The sequence below is a fragment of the Electrophorus electricus genome, chromosome 17, assembly GCF_041902795.1.
Source record: "Electrophorus electricus isolate QZ-2024a chromosome 17, ASM4190279v1, whole genome shotgun sequence".
Taxonomy (NCBI): domain Eukaryota; kingdom Metazoa; phylum Chordata; class Actinopteri; order Gymnotiformes; family Gymnotidae; genus Electrophorus; species Electrophorus electricus.
The window spans coordinates 1724141-1746545 of NC_137513.1; the positions used below are offsets into that span (position 1 = coordinate 1724141).

At 47.0% G+C, this 22405-nt stretch overlaps 1 protein-coding gene across 20 annotated transcripts in view; it reads right to left on the reverse strand.

The window, feature by feature from the left end:
- The window catches only part of phldb1b (pleckstrin homology-like domain, family B, member 1b), a 47296-nt gene extending 26168 nt beyond the window's left edge, over positions 1–21128 (reverse strand). For 7 of the 20 annotated variants that reach the window (XM_081700620.1, XM_081700625.1, XM_081700624.1 and 4 more), the window contains exons 1-5: positions 20813–21127; positions 11743–11844; positions 10001–10178; positions 8777–8947; positions 2169–2267 (exon numbers count right to left, since the gene is read on the reverse strand). In XM_081700620.1, coding sequence (XP_081556746.1) covers positions 2169–2267; positions 8777–8947; positions 10001–10178; positions 11743–11802 — 508 coding nt within the window. In that variant the 5' untranslated portion in view covers positions 11803–11844; positions 20813–21127. Of the gene's footprint in view, positions 1–297; positions 512–2168; positions 2268–7014; positions 7410–8776; positions 8948–9554; positions 9700–10000; positions 10179–11742; positions 11845–20812 lie in introns of those variants that run through there. The other 13 variants (XM_027021256.3, XM_027021243.3, XM_027021239.3 and 10 more) reach the window with 7 other exon arrangements.
- Positions 21129–22405: the final 1277 nt, after the last annotated feature.

The following is a 22405-nucleotide window of genomic DNA, read 5'->3' on the forward strand; positions in this document are numbered from 1 at the left end:
CGAAAACCTAACGGAATATTTCCGCTTAACATTAAAAAATGTTTTGTATTTACCGTCAAAAAGCTTCGGTTCTATGGCTCCCGACATGTTTTCAGATATCCTGAAGCGCTCGTTGGGAAGAAGCGCTCCAGGAATATGTCGGTTAGATTAAGTGGTTGGATATCGTGTTGGTGTCAAAAGCCCTGAACGCCTCACCACCGGACAAACCGTCAGTAGTGGGTTTAGAAACGCGACCCATCCGCTCTACTCATATTCCCTTCTGCTTCAACCGAAGCGTCGGTAATAAACGGTACTTACAAGGACAAGCTTGCAGCTAAAGCGTTTCGTCTGGCGCCCAAACAGGCTGAAAACAAACCGCCATGGCCTTGAACTCCGTCTTGGGTCGCCGGTACCGGCGAAGACGACACGAGCCTTCCTACACGGAATATTCCAGCCGGGTTCCGCGCGGCAAGCCCGGCCACACCAGCGCGCGCTCCCCCGCCCTCCCCTGTCCGCGGTGCTGATGTGACGGACGGACCTCTGGCTCCACGAGGGCGGGAGCGACTGCTGCGCTCTCGTGCTCTTAAAGCGACACACACACACACACACACTTTCGGCGGCCATACAGTCGTGTAACGGCACGGTACACACGCGCACGCAGCTAGCAGCCTAAACGGATTCTTTACACCCAAGAGTCAGCAGGCAGCATGAATCATCCCTCCAGTACATATTACGACCGACGCTAAAATGTTTTAATGCATTTTATGAGTCATTTCAGAACCAGCTTCGGGTTACCCAAGAGCACATTTCAGAAGAACACAAAGCAAACAGTCTCTGAAATAACAAAATCTATCAAATAGTCCCTGCAATACTGAAAAATCATTAAAACTACAATGAGGCGGCCAGTTATCAGCAAACGGGGAGGGAAGAGTGGATGGAGAGGATGGGTGACATAAAAATACACTCTGTAAAAGATACCCCAGTTCCTTAAATAAGCAGGGGTCAGCCAACAAAGCCATGTGGACTGGGAACGAGCTAGAATAGGACCCCAGAGTGACGGCTCCGCCACTAGCCCCTGTGCGGTGTGTGTCTGGTTAACCACTGTGCTTTTTACCTGGTTCAGCTACACCTGAATTCATTTTTACAAGTTTAAATTGCTATCAAAGGTGTAAATGGAGAAGAAAAATACTCAGAGCAAAGAGCAGTCCAGAGAAGCATTTGTTTAGATCTTAATAGCACTCTCCTGTTGACAGGAAACGGCGCCTCTTTCAGATCGGAAGGAATTTATTACCCGCCCAGGAAATGCACTGGACCAAATATGTTTACACGTATCCTTGTGGCAGCCTAACAGGAAAAGGTGGCGCACAAGAGAGGGCAGACAGCACGCGCCCTGTACGCGGTGCTACAGACTGTACCTGCCCCCTACGCGGTGCTACAGACTGTACCTGCCCCCTACGCGGTGCTACAGACTGTACCTGCCCCGTACACAGTGCTACAGACTGTACCTGCCCTGTACACGGTGCTACAGACTGTACCTGCCCCCTATGCGGTGCTACAGACTGTACCTGCCCCGTACACGGTGCTACAGACTGTACCTGCCCCCTATGCGGTGCTACAGACTGTACCTGCCCCGTACACGGTGCTACAGACTGTACCTGCCCTGTACACGGTGCTACAGACTGTATGCGCTCTTCCGTCTGCCTCTGTGTGCCCGTGATGGGCTGCGCTTTAATGGCTTCGACATGTGCTGGAACACACTGGCACCCACCTCTCTGAGCCTTATTGTGAGCAGCAGGTCTGAGTTCTGTCCTAGCAGGTGCCAGCACAGCCAGACATGCTGGTGGAAAAGGCAGATGCCATTAAGGTCATCCGTGGAAGGGCCACTTTGGCTGCCTTCACTCACCATGTTTGAATGCAACATGTAAGCGACTGGATTTTGGCACAATGATATGCTAAGAAGTGACAATTTTGATGTTTGGCTTGTTAAATTCATATAATGGCCTGTGTGTGTGTGTGTGTGTGTGTACATATGTGTGTGCGTGCACATCTGCGTGTATGTGTATGTATGCACTTATGTGTGTGTGCACCCGCCTCTGTGTGTGTGTATGTCTGTGCGTGCGGGCATGTGTCGGGGGTGAGTGTTGCATTACCTGTGTGCAGTCTGGCCGTGTGTGTGTGTGTTGCCTTACCTGTGTGCTCTGCCTCTGTCTGCATGCTCTTCATCCTGAAAGCTTCTTCAGGGTGGTTGAAGCGGAAGAAGGACGATTGGCCAAAACACAGCATACAGCCTGCAGGAGCCAGACAAGAGCACCTCACATTAACCATGACAACAGCCCGGGACACACAGTCTGGGGCATGGCCAGTGTCTTCTCACGCTGGAACAGAGACAGACAGGCCAGGCCTGTCCTCATCTAGACCATGGCCCCCACAGCGTCCGTCCAGCGTGTAGATCTAATCATGTGCTTTTTCCTAAAAACACTAGAAGCCCCAGCTACACAAAACAAGGCAAGTTCAGTAGAATTACTGTTCAAAATCTTAAGATATTTGGCATTAAATCACTCAGTGTAGCAGAGAATACGGGTGCAGTCCAAGGGGCGAGATGAAGTCGTACAGTGCACGTCTACCCCCACCTGGTTTCAGGAGGTGCTTCAACACTGTAGGTGTTAGATCAACACGGGGATTTACTGTGAAGCCTCTTTTCTCCTGTGTCTCCAAATACAGAGGATTTACAGCTGGTATGTGTGTATGGTGTGTGTGTGGGCAGAAAGTTTCCCCCATATAAAAGCAGACGTTCAGTGAATAGGGTGTGTCAGATGTCATTTTTGTTACAGAAGGAAGAAAGAGCATTTGATTATCAGACCAGGAGCAACTGGAACGCATAAACAGAGCCTTTACCGCATCGCCATAGAAACCATCCCAGCTGAGAAGAAAGACAGAAATCTGTGCTATAATCTCTTAGAAAGACTGTTGAGAGACATCAGCACAGAAATGACCACATTATTGTCCATATTCAGAATCTTATAATAACTGATGGTGTGCTTGAGAGTGTCGGCATGTCTGGCTCCAGTGTGGGGAGACGCGCAGCGCTTTGCTCTCTGTCTGGGCATGCCACAAAGCTTGAGGAATGATTCAAATCATGACTCCAAATTATAAAACTGAGTCCTAACTCAGTTTGCGTTAACAAGAATTGCAGAGGGCCTCAGTCATGCTTGACAACAGGCACACCCACTAAATTATGTGCCCAGAGGCGACAGCTTAGCACACGCTGATCCCAGCACTTAGTGGATCACTGTTCTTCACATATCACCCTGGACCAAGTCATAGATACAAGAGAATTCCTCTCAGACAGAAACAGAAGTCAACAAAAGTGTGGATGTGTAGTTATTGCCTGACGTCACTGAGTGGCTAACACAGGAAATCAATAGACTCCTGGACATCCAGATTGCCAGGGGAAGATCCAATGTGCTGGCTTTAGTCATGTCTGGGTACAGCGCAAAGTCTTTTATGCATTCAGGAAATGTGTAAGATTAACACCAGCACAAGAACAGGAAATGCGGAATTCCTAGAAAGCAATGATGTAGTAAAATCATAACTATACCAGCAAAACATTGTGAAAGCCTTACTTACAGAACAGAGCTGACAAACCCTGACACTTTTGTATTGGCACCAGTGCTATTCTACTTACATTCACTTCAGGCCAATTAAAACTCAACATTTTGGCAATTATATATTTTTTTTTTACTTGAGAGACTCTCTAAATCTAGTAAATGGGATGTTTTTACAGTGGTTCCACAGAAGACCATGACGTAAGATATGAGTCTGAACCCAAAGACATGAGAAGAATACACATGCATGTGTTATGGAAGGGCAGTGAAATGACTACCTCATCAGAACACACACACACGCACGCACACACACGAACGCGTGCACACACACACACACACACACACACACACACACACACACACACACACACACACACACACACACAGTCAACCCTGAACACACACAGCACAAAACAATAAACCACACCTTCACAGTCAACCCTGAACACACACACACACACACACAGTCAACCCTGAACACACACAACACAGAATAATACACCACACCATCACAGTCAACCCTGAACACACATACACAACACAGAACAACACACCACACCACCACAATCAACGCAGTAAACCACACCAAGGCTGCTCCAGGACACCCTTAGACAAAAAGCAGATCACAGAAGCTCTGCGGTAGAAAACATGCACACACTAATTAATTGAGTGATCTTGTCAAATGTTTAATAACCTACATAATTGTCATGCGATTACTCAATTTCTACATATCATAAGAATCTATGATTTACATTTCCAACTCCCTCCATGTTATGTACATAGGAGAGAACATTCTTCAGTAAATAGCACAGCTAAAAGTGGAGGTTAAACATAGCCTGTGCTTTCCTGTGTTTGGAGATGAGTGCCGAGCCTCTGCCAGTCATTCTGGTTAATTTTATCACAGATACTATGGTACCAGATGGAGTGCTTGTATGCTGTCAGTTTCCTGTTCCAGTGACTCACACTCTTTGGATATGAGTGTCGTCTTACAGACCCCCCTGTGTGAGGTCCAACAGTCATGACCTTCCTTTATAGAGCCATATCCCACACCTCACGACCTGCAAATAATCTACACCAATTACACCATCCATCAGTCTGTGCAAAGGGACACACAGGCAGGTCTGGCAGACCAAAGTCTATTTTCCTTCAAAATGCCAAATTTCCCATAATTATCCTATTTGTGGGGCTGGTTGGGGGGGGGGGGGGGAGAACGTGGGTACGATAAGATCTGTGGATCACTGATTATGTGTTGAGTCAGTGACATTAAAGTTTCATTTTTCCAGTGCAATTCAGAAGTAGAGCTTCTGTTTCAGAAAAGATAATGTGAGCTGAGTGTCTAATGTTATGATACAGCTCCCATTGAGCAAAGCAGTGAGGCCATTCTCCCACTGCGGCCTTCTACCCAGGGTGAAATTCACTGCAGTATAAACCTCTGCAGTGATTGACCACTTGTCAGGCAAAATTTGACTAAGAACCATTGTGTGTTCTTAGTGCAAGCTTTGCCTCAACAGTCATTCACGCTAATGCCACTACTCATCACTGGGAGTAGCGTCTGGCCCGGGTCCAGGGAGCTGGGGACCATGACTCAGCTGAAGACTCAGAACAGCACCACAGCAGTCCGGGACACGACGGTACCACTGCACTCAGGGACATGACAGGGAGACACACACAACTTCTCACATCAAAACTATGTGAAAACTACAAATTATGCAAAACTAGAAGTGTGGGAATGTGTGACTATTTCCGTTATTTCATAATGCTTCCAACAGAAAGACACTGTTTTTGCTGACAAATCTCTAGCAAATTGCAGAATTAGAATCTTTGTATGCACAGCCATTACCAAGTGAGACCTTTGGATCTTTACATTCCTGTCTCGTGAGAATCATGCACATAAGTATATATCTATGCAGTTGGTATATATTGTGTATGATGCAAAATGGCAAGCATCTATATTTAGCACACTGAGCATATGCTTAGTTATAACTGACAGCTCTGTAATAAACAATAAAGTGTCTGTTTATTATCTGATTATTATCTGATTATTATTACTGAGAGATCAGTATAGTAAGAAATATTGTTTAGAAATGTATTATTCTTACATATGCAGGTCCAATATAGTTACAATACATTCAGCACTGTGTCTCTGGGGTCAGAAACTAAAGAGCACAGAAAAGCAGAGTCTCAACCTGGCCAGAAGACTCCCAAACAAAGGGACAGCAAGAGGCTCACACTTGGGTTGCCATGGCATTTGGTTTTACTGTGTATGGAAAACTCCAGCAACTCCAGCAGATGGGTGCAAGCCCAGTGTTTCCATAACTCCTCCCACACCAGGAAACAAGGGCATCGGTGAACGTTCCCCACACGAGCACGATACCGTGACACCATCATCTCCATAAAGGAGAAAAGTTTACCACCTCTCCGATTCCAGACATGTTCAACACTGAAAAGGTGGCATAAATATGTTTATAACAATTATTAAAAGGGGAACAGGAAACATTAAGTTTGGACTTAACTGGAGTTGTAGGAATGCTCTAATGGAGGAACAGATGTTCAACACAGATGTTCAACAGGCAGATATTTGTAAACAGACTTTGAGTTCAACCCTGACGACACACAACCCATGAACCTTGAGGTCAGGCACAAACACATGGGCACACACAGAAGGTCCGGTTACCTCTATCTAGAAATCACTGTTGCTATTGTTAGTAGCCAATACAAATAAAGTATGTGTGAACTGTCTGGGCAAACAGTCAGACCAAGCAAACAGCTCAGCAGTAGAAAGAAGAGAAGGAGGATAATAGCATTGGGTTAGATTGACCATGAATAGTCGTGTAGCACTGGACAAACACACCTGACCATGTCAAAATGAAAGATCACCTCACCACAGTAATAAACTATAGGCTTTGTTCCCTCTGTCAGTGATTCCCTGTCTGTTTCAGAGTTATACAGAGCAGGCCTAAATAAATGCAAAATGATTTCAGAGGATAACATACACCAACATCTAACAGCCAATAACAAAATAATATCGAAAACATTATTTAAACTAGTCAGCTTCCTCTCTCATACAGCTGCAGATGTCAGGCAGACTGCTTTGCTAACTCATGGAATCCACAGTTGACTACCCAAAGACGACTACTTGTGCCTTTAAAAGATAGATGTCTTTCAACTCAATTATAAGTAGCCTATAGGCAATATCGATAACCACCTGTTGATTAACACGTCTGCAGGGTCTAGATTACTGCACATTATAATATATAATTAACACATTAATCGCAATTTCCTTTTCTCTGTCAGGGATCAGGGTACTTACTGCCGACCAGAGCTCGATTGCCTCTGTAACCCAACAAAACTTCGATTAAATGTTCATTAATTCCTAAAAATGCCGATTTTATTACTAAATCACAGGTAACTCGCCGCTCCGGTCACTCACGTCTAAACCCAAATGGTCCGGTCCCGCGTGCCGTCCGCCGGGGACATGAGACCTGTCCCTTTAAACAGATTCCACGTGGGTTTACAGCCAAGTTCCCGTAGAAATGAAGCGGGTCGGTTCCACGTTACCGTGAAATATCCGTCGTTGCGGGGGTAGTACTCAGTGATTCGCCATACTCTCAAACTCTCTCTGACTTACAAAAGAAACTGAGACAAAGAGGTCGGACGCCTGCGTTGAAGAGTGCAGCTCTGCGCGATTATAATTCAGTTCTGACAGAAAAATGTTGTCCAGTCCAGTATCGGTCTTTAAGCTCACGGATCCGGTGCTGTATGTGGCTGCGTTTTCATTCGTAATTTCTCAGAGGTGTAGGAAGCTGAAATGCTGTCTCCGTCAAAGCAAACTCAGTTTCCCCGGCACACAGACCTGAAGGGTGTGGAGATGATCTCTGAGTCAGAGCTCCAAACGGCGAGGCGAGGGTTTGCCAGGTTGCTGCTGCACCGTGAGACTCGGTCTCCTGTAACGGGCACGTATTGCACGTGTTTAAGAGTTCTGGATGGCACCTGTGCCTTTTAAAGCATTTTAAAATATGCGAGCCCTAGCAAATTATTGCTGTATATTACCCATGCAAATGACATGCACGCACTCAGACGTTGGCCTGCACAACAGAATGTCCCAGACACCCTCCCCCTAGACCTGCTCAGTCAAATTGCCCCCACAGACAAAAGATGTTAAACTGGGGGTGAAGATTCTCGTTCATGAATGCAGCAAAATGATTTCACACATTTGGGCTGAAGTCTGTTTGTATGCTAATGATCGCTGAGGGAACAGTCATTTTTTAAACATGTTCACGTCCAATTTGATTTGATGTTTGATGTGTCTGAGTGGGCTCAGAGGACCATCCAGCAACGACTGAAGATTTGGAAAGCTAAATTATTTACTTTGCTTTGAGTAAATGAGTTGTCATAGAAACAAAAGCCTTAGTGTGTAAACTATAGTCGACAAAAGTATAATGTTCCCAAAGTCAAGTCAATATTTTTACATGCAGCACTTTTTACAATACTTTGTTGTCACAAAGCACAAAGTGACTTTACAAAAGTCTTTTCAGTCTTCTAGGTGATTGGACTCCTGGGTGACATATTTATAGGCTACAAACAGACATATAACAAATGACAAGTCTAGTAACCTGATCTACACCGTAGTAACCAGACCTACACCCTAGTAACCCAATCTACACTCTAGTAACCAGACCTACACCCTAGTAACCTGACCTACACTCTAGTAACCAGACCTACACCCTAGTAACCTGACCTACACTCTAGTAACCAGACCTACACCCTAGTAACCTGACCTACACTCTAGTAACCAGACCTACACCCTAGTAACCTGACCTACACTCTAGTAACCAGACCTACACCCTAGTAACCTGATCTAGACTCTAGTAACCAGACCTACAACCTAGTAACCTGACCTACACTCTAGTAACCAGACCTACACCCTAGTAACCTGACCTACACTCTAGTAACCAGACCTACACCCTAGTAACCTGACCTACACTCTAGTAACCAGACCTACACCCTAGTAACCTGACCTACACTCTAGTAACCAGACACTGATTAAAGCATCTGTAACTAACAGGAAAGGGTGTGTCAGAATCAATCTAACCTGCCTGTTTTACGAATAAGAACACAGGGTCTGCAACTGTAATATTTAACATGATTCTGTTTTTTTAAAGCCTGATTTTGCCAACAGATATCAGCGATACCTTGAGATAGACGGGCAGGCTTGGTGACTGGAAGTCCATCCATGCTACACGGGTTCCCGCAGGGGTGCAGGGTGATGACTCCAGCCTTGTTCTCAATGAAACAGTGTAGCCCAGCCACTCCAGGGCCGTGGACGTTGATATCTGTGGCTCCATGACCTAGAGTTGTTCGCCCTGAGGAGAAACCCCCCAAAGACACCGGAGTTTAACCATTAACCAGCAGCACCTGCCAGCAAGTAAAATCAGAAGACAGACAAATGCAACTCCTGTTCTGATTATAAGCAAATTCACCAATGAAATTACTGTGTAATTATAATTGTAATTGAAAGTGGCAATACTAGTCTCTGTCACTGGATGATTGTTTTATTTGAAGTCTGAAAACTCTGAGCTTTTAGCAGATACAGTTTCACCGTGAGCAAGAGTTCTCTCCTCTCCACACCTTAGTCACAAATAATTAACTATTACGTCACCAGGGCAGAGTAGACCAGAGTGGAAGGTGAGCATCCTCTCTAGGAGGAATTAATTACGCCACGGTCACCAAGGGACACTACAGCCCTGGACCCAGAGCATGGCAGCCCAGCGTTTAATCTCTGGGCCAAGGAAAACAAGCGGGACCATAGCACCGATAAGAAAAGAAAAGAAAAGCACATTCCTGTGCCCCTCCCCCGCTGGTCTTGTCCTGCGTTATCTGCACCCAGGCGAGAGAGATAAGCCCGAACCCATGGCACACCTCCACTCCACATTAGCCCAGCTGAAGAGGACTCGACTCCAGCGTTCATACCGTTGTCTCTTAAAGCGTGCCAGAGTATTCGGCTCAACTCCAGATAGGTGGATGGGGGTGGTGTGGGGGATGGGCTTAACCCAGCGGATCTCAGGATCTGTGGGCAGTTCCAGATCTCAGTTCCTCACGTACTTCACATTCCTCTCTGCAGAGTGTAACATGCCGTTACTGAGCCATCATGTAGAGTTACTGAATAATACAGTCATAAGATTTGGGTCTGTGAAGTCTGGGGGAAAATCTGAAGACCCCCCCGAACTCCCCCACCTCCCCGGAGAGCGAGGGGTTATTAAAGAAGGAGACGCTTTAAAGATCTCCTGTTTCTACTGGCTCAGGAAAAGGAGGTGATGACAGGCTTGGGTGATTAGCCTTCAATCTGGAGACAGAAAGGGAATTGTGTGTGTGTTGTGTGTGTGTTGTGTGTGTGTTCTAAATGCAGGTATGCATACCACTCGGTATCTTGCATTTGCTTTCTGAATTGTATCTCTCTGTCCACCACTCACCCTCCGGCAGGGCCAGCAGGGTAATGGCCGTGCTGAGCCGGCCACTCCCCAGACTGACCAGATGGGGGCGCTCAGCCTGAACCTTCAGCCCCTTCCCGGTCTCGATCAGGTCCAGTGGGGTGCTCTGTGGAGTCAGAAAGCTCACAGGTGGGGTCTGGTTTATGAATGACACAGCAGCACATCGTTAACGGCGTGTAACCTCCGGCTGAGGCCCCGTGCAGGACACAGTGTGAATCAGTGTATTGGTGAAACGTCGGCGATGAACGTATTGCATTTTCCTCACAAATGACTGGACATTTATTTGGTGTTTGGCACCACACACTTGCGTGGCCTTGAGCACGACGCAGAGTAACTCCACAAGAAAGCGGGATGTAAATACAGACCCAGAGTCGCTGTGTAGGTTATGGTCTCTCGGGGATGTTTGCATGCGAGGACAGGTACACATATGGCTTTGGGCTTTTGTTCTGTGCCAAGTGTGTGAGACGTGCTCTCACATATGGCTCAAGAGGGAAAAAATGTAAAAAGCTAAGGACGTTAAAAGCAGGAGGGTGAGCAGCTGTTGCCATGGAAACAGTGTTAGCTGCAAGCGCCTAGGAAGGAGTAACCCAGATCTTTTTTCGGGGGAGGGGGCGGGGGTAGGGGTGTATCTTACTGTCTTGCAATGACATCATTTTCCTGGAGATATTGCTTGTTTCTATTTTTGTGCGTTAGTTTTATGTCTCCTGCATGAGGTCCTGGCTTGTTCATATCATTCCACATAAATGTATGCATGTGTGCTAGTCTCAATATTTTTTACATTTATTATTTATTATAACATTTTATTTAAAAATTCTTAATCTTCAGCCCTTTCTCAGATCAAACCTCTTTGAAAATTGATTCAAAGCTATATGGATGGGTTTATATTTTCTACCCATGAGCCTTTAGATGAGATTATCTGGATGGAGGGACTTTAAGTGGAGAGATGTTTAGAGCATCTGACATGTCGTGTGCTACTGATTGGTGATGACATGGCTGCTGGTGAGACTAGCCTGTCATACGAGGGCGGACCTGAATCACCTGCTCCGTTCAGAGGTGAGCAGGTTACTAAGGGCTTTGATAATTTGCTAACATATTGAGTAAGGTGTGTGTGATTTAGGGAGAACCCCAAAACGTGATTTGGGGAGCCACAGCAATAGGGAGCTGTCCTGAGAGGGCTAAAGCTGCTCTGTTTGGTTAATGTTCTCTGACTAAGATCACCGCGTAGGCTGTGTGTGAAGCCCGAAACGGTTTCCTTTCTCAGGGTTTTTTTCTGCAGCAACTCTCGCTGGAGTAAAACAGAAAGGATTAAACGCAGCCAAACAACAGCTTCACTGTGTAATTCAAAACTTGTCAAAAATGCTTTACATGTTGGTTTTGTGCAAGTTCAGTCTGTTATCTAAGACAACAACTACGTTAGCAAGGTTTACATACTTAAAGTAGAGTTATTATAGCTGCAGTCTTAAATAAGCAGACAGGGGATCTGAAGACTCACTACAATGGCCTTGTGCTATGGTTTATACTATTGTGTCTTATAGTTCAGTTTATACTATAGTATCTTAGAATTCCATTTATACTTTGGTATCTTATAGTTCTGTTAATACTACAGTATCATATAATTCAGTTTATACCATAGTGTCCAATAGCTTGGTGTTTACTGTGTACTCCCTCACCTGCAGCACCTGGTGGGTGTGGTGGCCACGGTCCAGTACAGTTCTGTTCAGACGCTCCATGCCCGCTGCTGTATCCGTTGCTGCCTCTAATCCGTGGGCATCCTGAGAGGCACAAAGAGTCCTGAGAAGCCTGCAGCCCTGCTTCATCTGACTAGATGCGTGTCCTTGAGTGTCTCTCAGCCTGCTGTGTGGTGACTGTTTACTGGTCTGATTCTGCTGGCCTTATCGGCAGTTCTGCGCTTGTTCTTACGCACTTGTCTGACTTAATTCAGACACAGAGTCTCACTTTGCTCCTGGCTGACAGGTGTTAGCGGACACGGCTAAGACTCGCACGTGCGTGTGTGTCTCATGCCTGACTCACTGTTCTCATTAAAAGCACTAGCATTCCCATGGGAGTCAGGATTTCCTCCAGGTATCTGATTTACTGTGTTTAGCCCAATTATAGCAACAATCTCCCATTCTTGACACACTCGTGAACACGCACACACACGCACGCACACACACACACACACACACACACACACACACACAGACACACGCATGCACACACACACGCACGTGCATGCACACACACACACACACACACACACACACACACACACACACACACACACACACACGTACGCACACCACCCTGCCCTGGAATTCCTCTTCACTTACTCACACAGCCCAACGTTTGACTTGAACCATTGAACCAGAGTAGAAGGAAAGAAAGCCAGAGTTAAAAATGGCCATATTTGTCCATGCCCTGCATAAGGAGGTGACCGGAGTCCTGCAGCTGACCCCTGTGAGCACCCTCGTCTGTACAAGACGCGGTGGAGTCAAACCCAAATCACACGCAGACCTAATTCATCCAAATCCACCAAGGGAAATTAAAATAAAATCTTTTCAGTTACATCAAGATACAGTCACTAATGACTTATTGCAACCACCACCTATGAAACAAAACTGTTACACCTCTTGCGCATTATTACACATTACACAATAAAATAAACGATACTATGTAAGGAAAGGCATTTGGTTACTTTTACAGTTTTGCAATATTCTTAATCTGAAACGAATCTCAAAATTTTACCTGTTGTTCAGTTTCTTAACACCTACACTTCAGCAGTGTCCCTTTGCATGCTACAAGAAAGGAAGAATGAAGCTCGATGTGTTATTGTGTGCTCGTCGGCGTGGTGTATAATCGGAGGAGAGAAGAGCTTGCCTGTGATTCGCAGACCTGCCTGTACACGCCGCACTGAGCTGGGACCTGCCCGCCAGCCCCGAGCTGAAGCCCTGATAACAGATCCTGGAGTGCAGCTCTAAAAAGCCACGGAGAGGAAAGAGCGTGCGGAGAAACACAGGGAAACGTCTGCATGAGTAGGCCAGGGCACTCGTGTGAGATCACGACGGGGAGCCCCGAGGCCAGCAAATGTAGGTCACTGTAGGGGAGGCAGTGAGAGACTGGGAAAGGCACTGGGTCAGCCTCACCCCACTCGCGAAGGCACTGGTGCGGGGTTATAGCCCTGACAGCCTACGCAAATCTGCTCTCAGGCTCAAGCTGTTTCTGAGCAATGTGAGCACATTCTTTTCCAGCAGCAGCATATAAAGGTGGCATTGTTTGCCCTTGGGCATCTGTGGACCTCCCCTCAGCCACCAACCAGCCTTTCTCTGGGCTGCTGAGCTGCTGGAGGGACTTGACAGCCATCATACCAGCAGAGGTCTGGAAGGCTGGCTGGTGGTGGGGAGGGTGATGCTTGCATGAACTCCCCAAAGCACAGGCCCTGAGGCTGTGCAGACACAAAGCACAGGCCCTGAGGCTGTGCAGACACAAAGCACAGGCCCTGAGGCTGTGTAAAGGGGCAGTGGTAGCTCAGTGGTTAATGTCCTTGTTAATTGGATGGTTGCTGGTTCAAGTCCCACCCCCACCAAGTTGCCACTGTTGGGCCCTCAACAAGGCCCTTGACCCTCAATTGCTCAAGTTGTACTCAGAATTGTAAGTTGGTTTGGATAAAAGCATCAGCTGAATGCTGTAAATGTGACACAAAGCACAGGCCCTGAGGCTGTGCAGACACAAACAAGATGGTTGGCAAAATGCCTGATCCATGATAACATGGAGAGGCCTTTGCAAATCTCACGTTCTTTTCTGCTGTCCTGCGGATGGTATGAGCTGCATATGTTTCCCTTCCCTCTCACTCCTGCTTCATGATGGATGTGATAGTGGCTTGGTGATCCGAGTCAGGTGTCTTGGAGCTGGAGAATGCAAACGCCCAGATCGGAGAGGTCAGAGTAGGAGCAGCACGTTCCGGGTGGATGTGGAAAGGGAGCGCGTCCGACCCAATGGGAGCCACCATGGGGGCTGCAGGGAGAAGGGGAGCAGGCAGGCAGGCGTGTCTCTGCAGGGAAAGAAGGGAATGCACCTCCAGGAATGCTGGTGTTCCGCAGCGCACTCTTCACCCTGCTCTTGACGTCTAACGAATTTTCTCTCCCTGCTCCACGTGCTTTAAATGTGCTGAACGAGTCAAAGAGAAGTGAATGGTTCACCAGAGGGAATACGGAACTGTAGCAAAGACGCCTTCACTTGGGCTTCAGTAGTAGAGTTGCACCAGCCTGGCACCTCGTGCCCACACACTGAGAGTTATTCATCAGCAAGGGAGAGAGAATGTCAGAAAAGAGAGAGAGAAAAGACTATTTCTGCTGAATGCTTATCTTCATTTACCAGCTGTCTAATCTGAGACTTCCACCTGGTGGTGGGCAGCAAGCACACACACACACACACACACACACACACACACACACACACACACACACACACACACACAGAAACCTACAACCACGTCAAGAACCATCAGCGTGACTCCACTGTTGCAAAAGCAGTCCTCAGCAGTGTGTAAACAGTAGATGCTCTCACTGGAAGTGGCGGTGTGACAAATGGCCCCACGCTGCCTATGGCTGTGGCTTCCCACTCGGAAATGCCAGACTTCAGAAGATGAGCTCGGTGGGGGGGATTGGTAGAGAAAATGAGTTGTGCACATGTGCATGCAGACAGGATATTGAGGAGCAGAAGAAAAATAACTTGACATTTCTGTGAGCATATGATTATGGCCACTCGTAGGCAGCCAAAGACGTGGGTAGCTAAGCCACCATTTCAGTCCATGCCGCAAGTATGTCACAAAATGGCTCTAGGGACACACTGGCCATGCAATAAATGTATATTTAGTCAAAAATGTGTAGGCAGCAGTTCCCACACATTTCCACATTATGTAAGAAACTTTGGACAGCATAGGAAAGGCATTCTGCCAACTGAGAGTACAAATGTACAAATTCATGTGCTCCCTTTAAGAGTAGGACCAGGGAAAAACTTACATATTTAAACAGGGTTTAAATATTTCACAATATTCCCATGTGATCTTTTTTTGCACAAATCAATTTTTTTCTCTTCTGCTATCTGTTTTTTCTGTTACAAGACTTGAGAGCCACTTGGTGTCATTTTATAGTACAGAAGGGAATTTCTGGCATTTGACACTCACTGACGCGCTTTGTGTTGGTGAAGACAGAGCTGCACCCTGGGGGGAGGGCCAGGGTGCGGCGTGCCCTCTACACGCCGTCACACAAGCGCAGGTCAGAGGAGCATCTTCAAAGGTTTCTGTGGGCATGTGTCTGTTAATGTCAGCAGTAGGATATATGGCCCTTCATTTTGGAGCACAGAGAATGAAAGGAAAACATAAACGAGGTTGGACCAGGCAGGCAAGAGGCCTGGAGGGAACAGGATACACGTCTGGCAGAAGAACTGCAACTCTGAACAGGCTAACAGTGATATTGCCTCCCGCTGTAACTCTAACGACCCACAGTCAGGATACTCCTGTAGAGAGAGACTGGGAAGCCATTACTGGTGTTGGAGGATAAAGCATTCAGTGTGTCATCAAGTCCAGTGTTCCAAGTGAAACAGGTATTTAGTGGCCATTTTTAACAAGCTGAAGTGCAAACTCCTCTCACATTTCAAATCTAATCTCAGGACCATAACAATACCAAGTTACTTAATTGAGGGGATTCGTTAACTTCTGCCATCATGTCAAGCCAAATTCCGTTGGGACCATTTCTGACGTGACCCGTCATGATGGAATCACATGTCGAGGCCACAATGGATGCTCCTGTCTACAGTGCAATGTGGGCGGGATCGAGCTGGGCTCATCCAGCTGGCTGAGATTGCCATCCTGAAAATCACCAGAGGAAACAAAAGCAAACAAAGGAGCGAACGACCCGGACAACAGGAGACCAGCGTGTGTATATACAGACTTCCTGTAGGACTGAGAAAACAGACCACTTCCTGGGGCGAGATGTCGGGGCAGAGAGAGTTAAACATCACGGCCTTATCGCTGAGACAGGCAACCATGCCAGAAACGTGGAGAAGAGGTGCACGTTAGAAGAGAGAAGCTATCAGTTAGATGGGCTCGTCTCGAGAGACGTTCGGTGGCTCTGTGGCACGCAAGCACAGGCTTGGGTTAACCGTCCCCAGCGATGAGGAGTTTGTCCTCAGTTGAACTGTGCCGAAATCCAAACCACACAGAGACAGGCCTGACCAAAAGCGGTTTCAGAATGAACAGAAGTAGCAGAATGTCTGAAAGGCACATTAGACTGAGATCCACATATGCAACTCCACACTTTTGAAACGAATATTCTATTTAGTTCAGCACAGCGCTGGTATTCATGCACTTCTGGTGAATGATGGAATGACTACTGAAGGAGCCTGGCTAATGCATCCCTGGCTGGGATTCCGCTGTTGAGAATGACTGAGTCAGTCTTCCCTTGTGATCCCAATAACACCTCCTGCCTCTGCGTGTTTGGGGGCAGCGGGTCTCTTCATGAACACCATGTTCCAACAGGCTCTGCCTCAAACGTTCCATTGACTTTGGCTGTTTGACTCCTAAAGACACTGAGCTCCACAGGCAGTCCAGTGCTTCTGGAACAAAGAGCCCTATTCAGCTTGCATGATCCCCACAGAGGAGCAGGGTAGGGCCCTGGACCTCATCCACCACGGCCAGCGACAGGACAGGGTCCTGCCCAACCTGTGTGGAGGAAGGCCGGGTCCCGACAGCTGGGTGAATCGGTTCTGTGTTCCCCACGCAGCCCACAGGAGAGCACAAGCGCCTCTGAGATGGTGTAGTGTTTGAGTGCGGGCAGAGTGCCACAACTGTGGGATGAAATGGTTATCTGGCCTGGCCAATCAGCTTTGAGCATGTCTGTGTAGGTCTGGCATGACAACACATGATTGGTGTTGCTATGTGCGTACGGTGAGTGCATGCAAAACAGAAATGCAAAATAGAAATCTCAAAATAGAGACAGCTCTGTGTTTCCATATACATATACACTACTCACTACCTGCTGTTTTTTTTATTAGTTTATATTTTACACTTCATTATAGAATGGTTCTGTCTTCATACAGATCAGGCAAACCTCTGTTGACTAGATCAGTAAATAATTCTGCATAAAGCAGAGTCCTCCACACCAACTCTCCTAAAAATCTCCTTTCTGCTTATTAAGTGATTCATTAGCCAAAGAAAGCAAAAAAAAAGGCCTTGTTATGGTACATTTCTCAAATTTTATAGTGCAATCCAAGATCCACCAGAGTGAGAGTATGATACTCCAAATCCAGCCAAGGCAAGAGTGTCTCGCCACTGTTTCTCTCCGCTGGGTCTCTCCATTGGGTCCCATTGCTGGGTCTCACCACTGGGCCTCTCTGCTCAGTCTTGCTGCTGGGTGTCTGCTGGTTCTCACCGCTGGGGGGGGATCCAGGTTGCAGAGACTCAGGTCTGCCAAGCAGAGTGGGTCTTGACCCCTCAGTCTTGACCCCTTGACCCCCAGACCCCTCAGACTGGGTCTTGCCTCTAATCTCCATTCGGGACTCTTTATTCGGGACGCTACTTTCCAGAAATTCCAACGAAGGCTCAGAGTGCCAATGAGATCTCAAAAACACCAAACAAATAAAATAACCACACCAGCACTCAACTTTTTTATCTCTACACTGGAAGGCAGCTGAGCTGGTACAGGCAACCGCTTCGACATGAAGTGCCCTCGAGTGACCCCTTTCTGCTTTGCGCACAGCAGCGCAAACACTAGCAGGGCATGGAAGAGAGGACCTACACCTCCACATCCACCAGGCCCTCTCTGAGGAGCTGGGAGGAACATGAAGAGTGGAGGTGCTGAAGGCTGAGGAGCTGGGAGAAGAGGTGGAAGCAAGGGAGAGGAATCAGCTTTGGAAAACATCTTTAGCTAATGGAAACCTGATCAGTGAGCTCCTTCCTCCGTCCCTCTTACGGAATATTTGTGCTGTTTCTGCATGTTTCTTTTTCCAAACCTTGCTTGGGAGCATGTTGCTTCCTTGACGGAATTTGCTATTTTATCCTGCACCACTTAATAATTTGAGGCCGAGTGTTGGGAGGAAGAGTGCAATGTGCAATGTGCAACCTTTGTGTCGTCGGGCAGTGAAGAGTTCGACAGCTGGCGGCGTCCACTGGGTGAGCAGACAGTGTCAGAGAAAGTGCAGCCCCGCAGTGAGGTAACAACAGCCATGTCATACTAGCTGCAGAACACCCGGTTTCTTTCCAGACGTTTTGAAAACAAGTCACTTTTTTTTTTCTTCAGACAGCAGAACTCCTAAGATTATGGAGGTTATTAGTGAGTAATGACTCTAAGGAAAGATATAAACTGTGCAGGCCATATCCCAGGGAGACAGGGAGGGTGGACACCAGCGGTGTGAAGTGCTGCTCTTTACAGCAGCTCTATGGCCAACAGTGATCTCACAGCTGCTTGCTGTATATACACACAGACTCACACACTATTTTCCAATAATAAATGGAATTACAAATTTTGTCATTTTTCCCAATAACACCATATTGATCAAACGTTTTCTTTTTTTCCAACTCTTACCCTGAACAACTGACAAACAGCTAACAAAACATACAGATTTGATTCCCGACGTAACACCTGCAGCTATGGTGGCTCCTGCGTTGGTGTGATATCGCGAAGGCCACAGAGAGCAGAGACATGGGTGCCATTACCGCAGGAACATTACAGCTTGAGGACAGCGTCACTAGACAAATGAGTCGAATATTCAACAGCGCGTCTAATAGACTGAGCAATGTGTGGAGAAAACAAACTCCTCAGGTTGTGAAGCAAAGTGCCTCACCTGGGATTCATGGTACCACAGGGCTGGGGTTAGCACTGCTAGCATCTGAAGTGAACAGACGATAAACAGTTGAGTTCTGATTGAATGCCCTTATATCTCTCAAGTGATGTTAAGACCAAAGACCAAAACTTGGAATGTTTTTGACTGGCCTAGTCGGCCAAGAAGCCTCAGATCTGAAGCCTCATTGAACATGTATTTCTCCTGCTAAAGGCACAACTGATGCCAGAACATCAATAGAGCACATACCAGAACATCAGGTGAGAATATAGCCAGAAAGTCAGCACAGCACATACCCAGAATGTCAGAACATACATACCCAGCATCTGATGATGTCCGTGAGTCATCAGCTGCAAGGGATTTACAACCATGTACGAAGAAAGAGCCATTTTATTTCGGCTTGGGCTAATCTGATCCCCTGAAGCAGTGGGACTATGGAGAAAAACAGCTGTGATTCCTGTATGGTTCGCCCACGACAGACGTAAATACACTCATACTAAAGCCTGACATACCGATATCACAGCCATATCACAGTCTGGGATACAAAACCGGAACAAACAACACTGTGTCACTCATCAAATCATTTTTCACTGAAATGAGCAGAATAAATGTGACACACACGCACTCCTTTCTGATTCAGGTTTGGTTTGTAGTTGATTTTCACCCTCACTAGTTAAGGTCTGCGGAGAAAAGAGTTGTTGGTATTTCTGACAGAACCAATTCAGTGTAATTCCAGCTCATTAAGTGCCCCTGACGCAAGCATGATTAGTAGGCCGCATGGCTGTGTGCCCTAGGGCAGGGCTCGGGGGCAGCGATCGGGGGCAGGGCTCAGGGGCAAACACCGGCAGGCTGGATTATTGTGTGCTGTCCTCATTGCTTTGACAGCGCAGTGGAGATGGAGAACAAAGCCTTGATTATTAGAACCAAATCTGATCATGGAAAGCTCTCTTCTGCCTCACCAGCCAACTTGAGGGTGAGGAGAGGAGAGCAGAGGGGAGAAGAGGAGAGGAGAGAAGAGGAGAGGAGAAGAAAAGAGAGGAGAGGAGAAGAGAGGAGAGGGGATAAGAGGAGAGGAGAGGAGAGGAGAGGAGAGGAGAGAAGAGAAGAGAAGAGAAGAGGAGAGGAGAGGAGAGGAGAGAAGAGAAGAGGAGAGGAGAGGAGAGGAGAGGAGAAGAAAAGAGAGGAGAGGAGAAGAGAGGAGGGGATAAGAGGAGAGGAAAGGAGAGGAGAGAGGAAAGGAGAGGAGAGGAGAGAAGAGGAGAGGAGAAGAAAGGAGAGAAGAGAGGAGGAGAGGAGAGGAGAAGAGAAGAGAGGAGAGGAGAGGAGAGGGGAGAAGAGTCGAAAAGAGAGGAGAGGAGAGAAGAGAGGAGGAGAGGAGAAGAGAAGAGAGGAGAAGAGGAGAGGATAGGAGAGGAGAGAGGAGGAGAGGAGAGAGGAGGGGAGGGAAGGTAGGAGAGGAGAAGGTCACAATGTTTCTAACTTGTGCTACTAAAGCTCTCTCTCTTTCTCTCTCTCTCTCTCTCTCTCTCTCTCTCTCTCTCTCTCTCTCTCGCTCAGCAGTCCAAGGTTTTCATCATTATATCCACAGCTAAGACTCATACATACATGTTTAAGGCTTTAAAGGAGTCACTGGACATGTTAAACTGTGGGACAATTATCAAATGCTTCAGTCCTTCCCTACACAGATAACCACATCCTTGGTCTCTGTGTCCACTGGAGAAACATCACCGCATAAACATTAATGACACCATAATGTCCTGCTCGAAACACAACAACACAGCTTGATTTTACTTTGTAACTTTGTAGAGAATTGATCCAGTTCCCCCTAATTAAAATATTTTAAAATGTCTACGAATCCCCAAGAAAACATAACATCAAATTTAAGAACCTCAACTGTGTACAAACCTGGGAAGAGTTTCAGGCAGCTCATAAAAAGTCGTCCCCGTTAACTGAGAAGCTCAGAAAACCAAACCAAAAGTTTGGAGAGAATCCTGATGCAGAATGGAAGAGTCCTACGTGTGTGTGGGCCCTCGCAACATTTCTCTGCCACTCTCTTTCTCGCCTCCTCTTCCTTACTCTCTCTCTCTCTCTCTGTCTCCCCTTCTCTCTGTTCCTCTCTCTCCCTCCCTCTCCCACTCTGCCTGACAGAGAGAGAGAGAGAGAAACTATCTCTCTCTCTCCTTCTCTCTGCCTTCTCCTCTCTCTTTCACTCACACTCACAATCTCTCAGACTCCCTCATTCTTTCTCTCCCCGCCTCTCTCTCTCTCTCTCTCTCTCTCTCTCTCTCTCTCTCTCTCTCTCTCTCTCTGTCTCTCTCTCTCTCTCTCCCCTCCTGGCCTGACACAAGGCCAGCATTATCCTAGTTAAAGAACTCCTCACTTGTTCACCGTTCTCACAGGTCCTGCACTGGCAGTGTGGCCCGTATTAAAACTCCAATGAAGGGGAGGGAGCACGTTGTTGACACCGAAACTGACTTTATCGTTCAAAAGCTACGCTCTGCTTCAGTGCTCAACCACTACAGGCTAAGGTGTTAGGATGCTTTGCTGTATGCACAGGGGACAGTAGGGCTCAACTCAGTCCCTCCATATCTCCATATTTTTTTGCTACGTCCTGTAGCTTCATTTGGCCCTCACTAACTCCATGAACATATACCAGCTGGATCAGGGGTTTACTCTTCTCATTTCCAGTAAGAAACTGAACCCGTGGGCCTTAATTCTGTCCGTGAGCTAAAGCCCTCCACGGATTATCCGGGTACGAGCATTTCAAGAGCCTTCTCAGCCCGCCGGCATGTCCAGGTGCGTTTGCCTGTGCTGAAGGTTCGTTTTGTGTTGTTCCTACTCTTTCATCCTCACTATGAAGGTTAAGTCACTCAAAGCTGCTGGGCACTGAAGCCGTGCAAAATAGCTAAAAAGGGGCCTTGCTTTATTCATCAGTGTGACGGGGAGGACTTGGGGCAGCTGGAGGACTGGCACAGAGGCCCTGCTGTCTGCAGATGTGGAGGTTTCAAATCAGTCCGATCTGACACGGGGGTTCAGTCCCACAGGCCTTTGACACTGGTCCATGCAGAAAAGGAATCCAACCAAGTCTATTCAAGCGACTACTTTTGATATAAAGCAAGCAAGAAATGTCATTCTCAAGTCTACAGAGATCAGAGAGGCACGGAGGAGGCGAATGATCAAATCGGAAGTGTTCCTCACTCTTGATTCTGACGTGATCCAGCCCTCTACATTTGAGTGATTTCCATGCTGCAAGACGTGTCTCTAGCACAGGCTCCGAGGACCACGCTGATCCACGCTGAGCCCTCATGCTCATGTTTATAAAGTCTGTTGCTTATGGTAATCTACTGTCATGAACCACAGAACACTTCACATTATCAGAGGAATCTGGACAATAGCAAGAACGCAATTTCTTTTAAAAATGAGTCTAATTAGATTATTTCCATCTCTTAAAATTGAAAAAGCATTTATATCATATGTATATGAAAGGCTGTGTGTGTG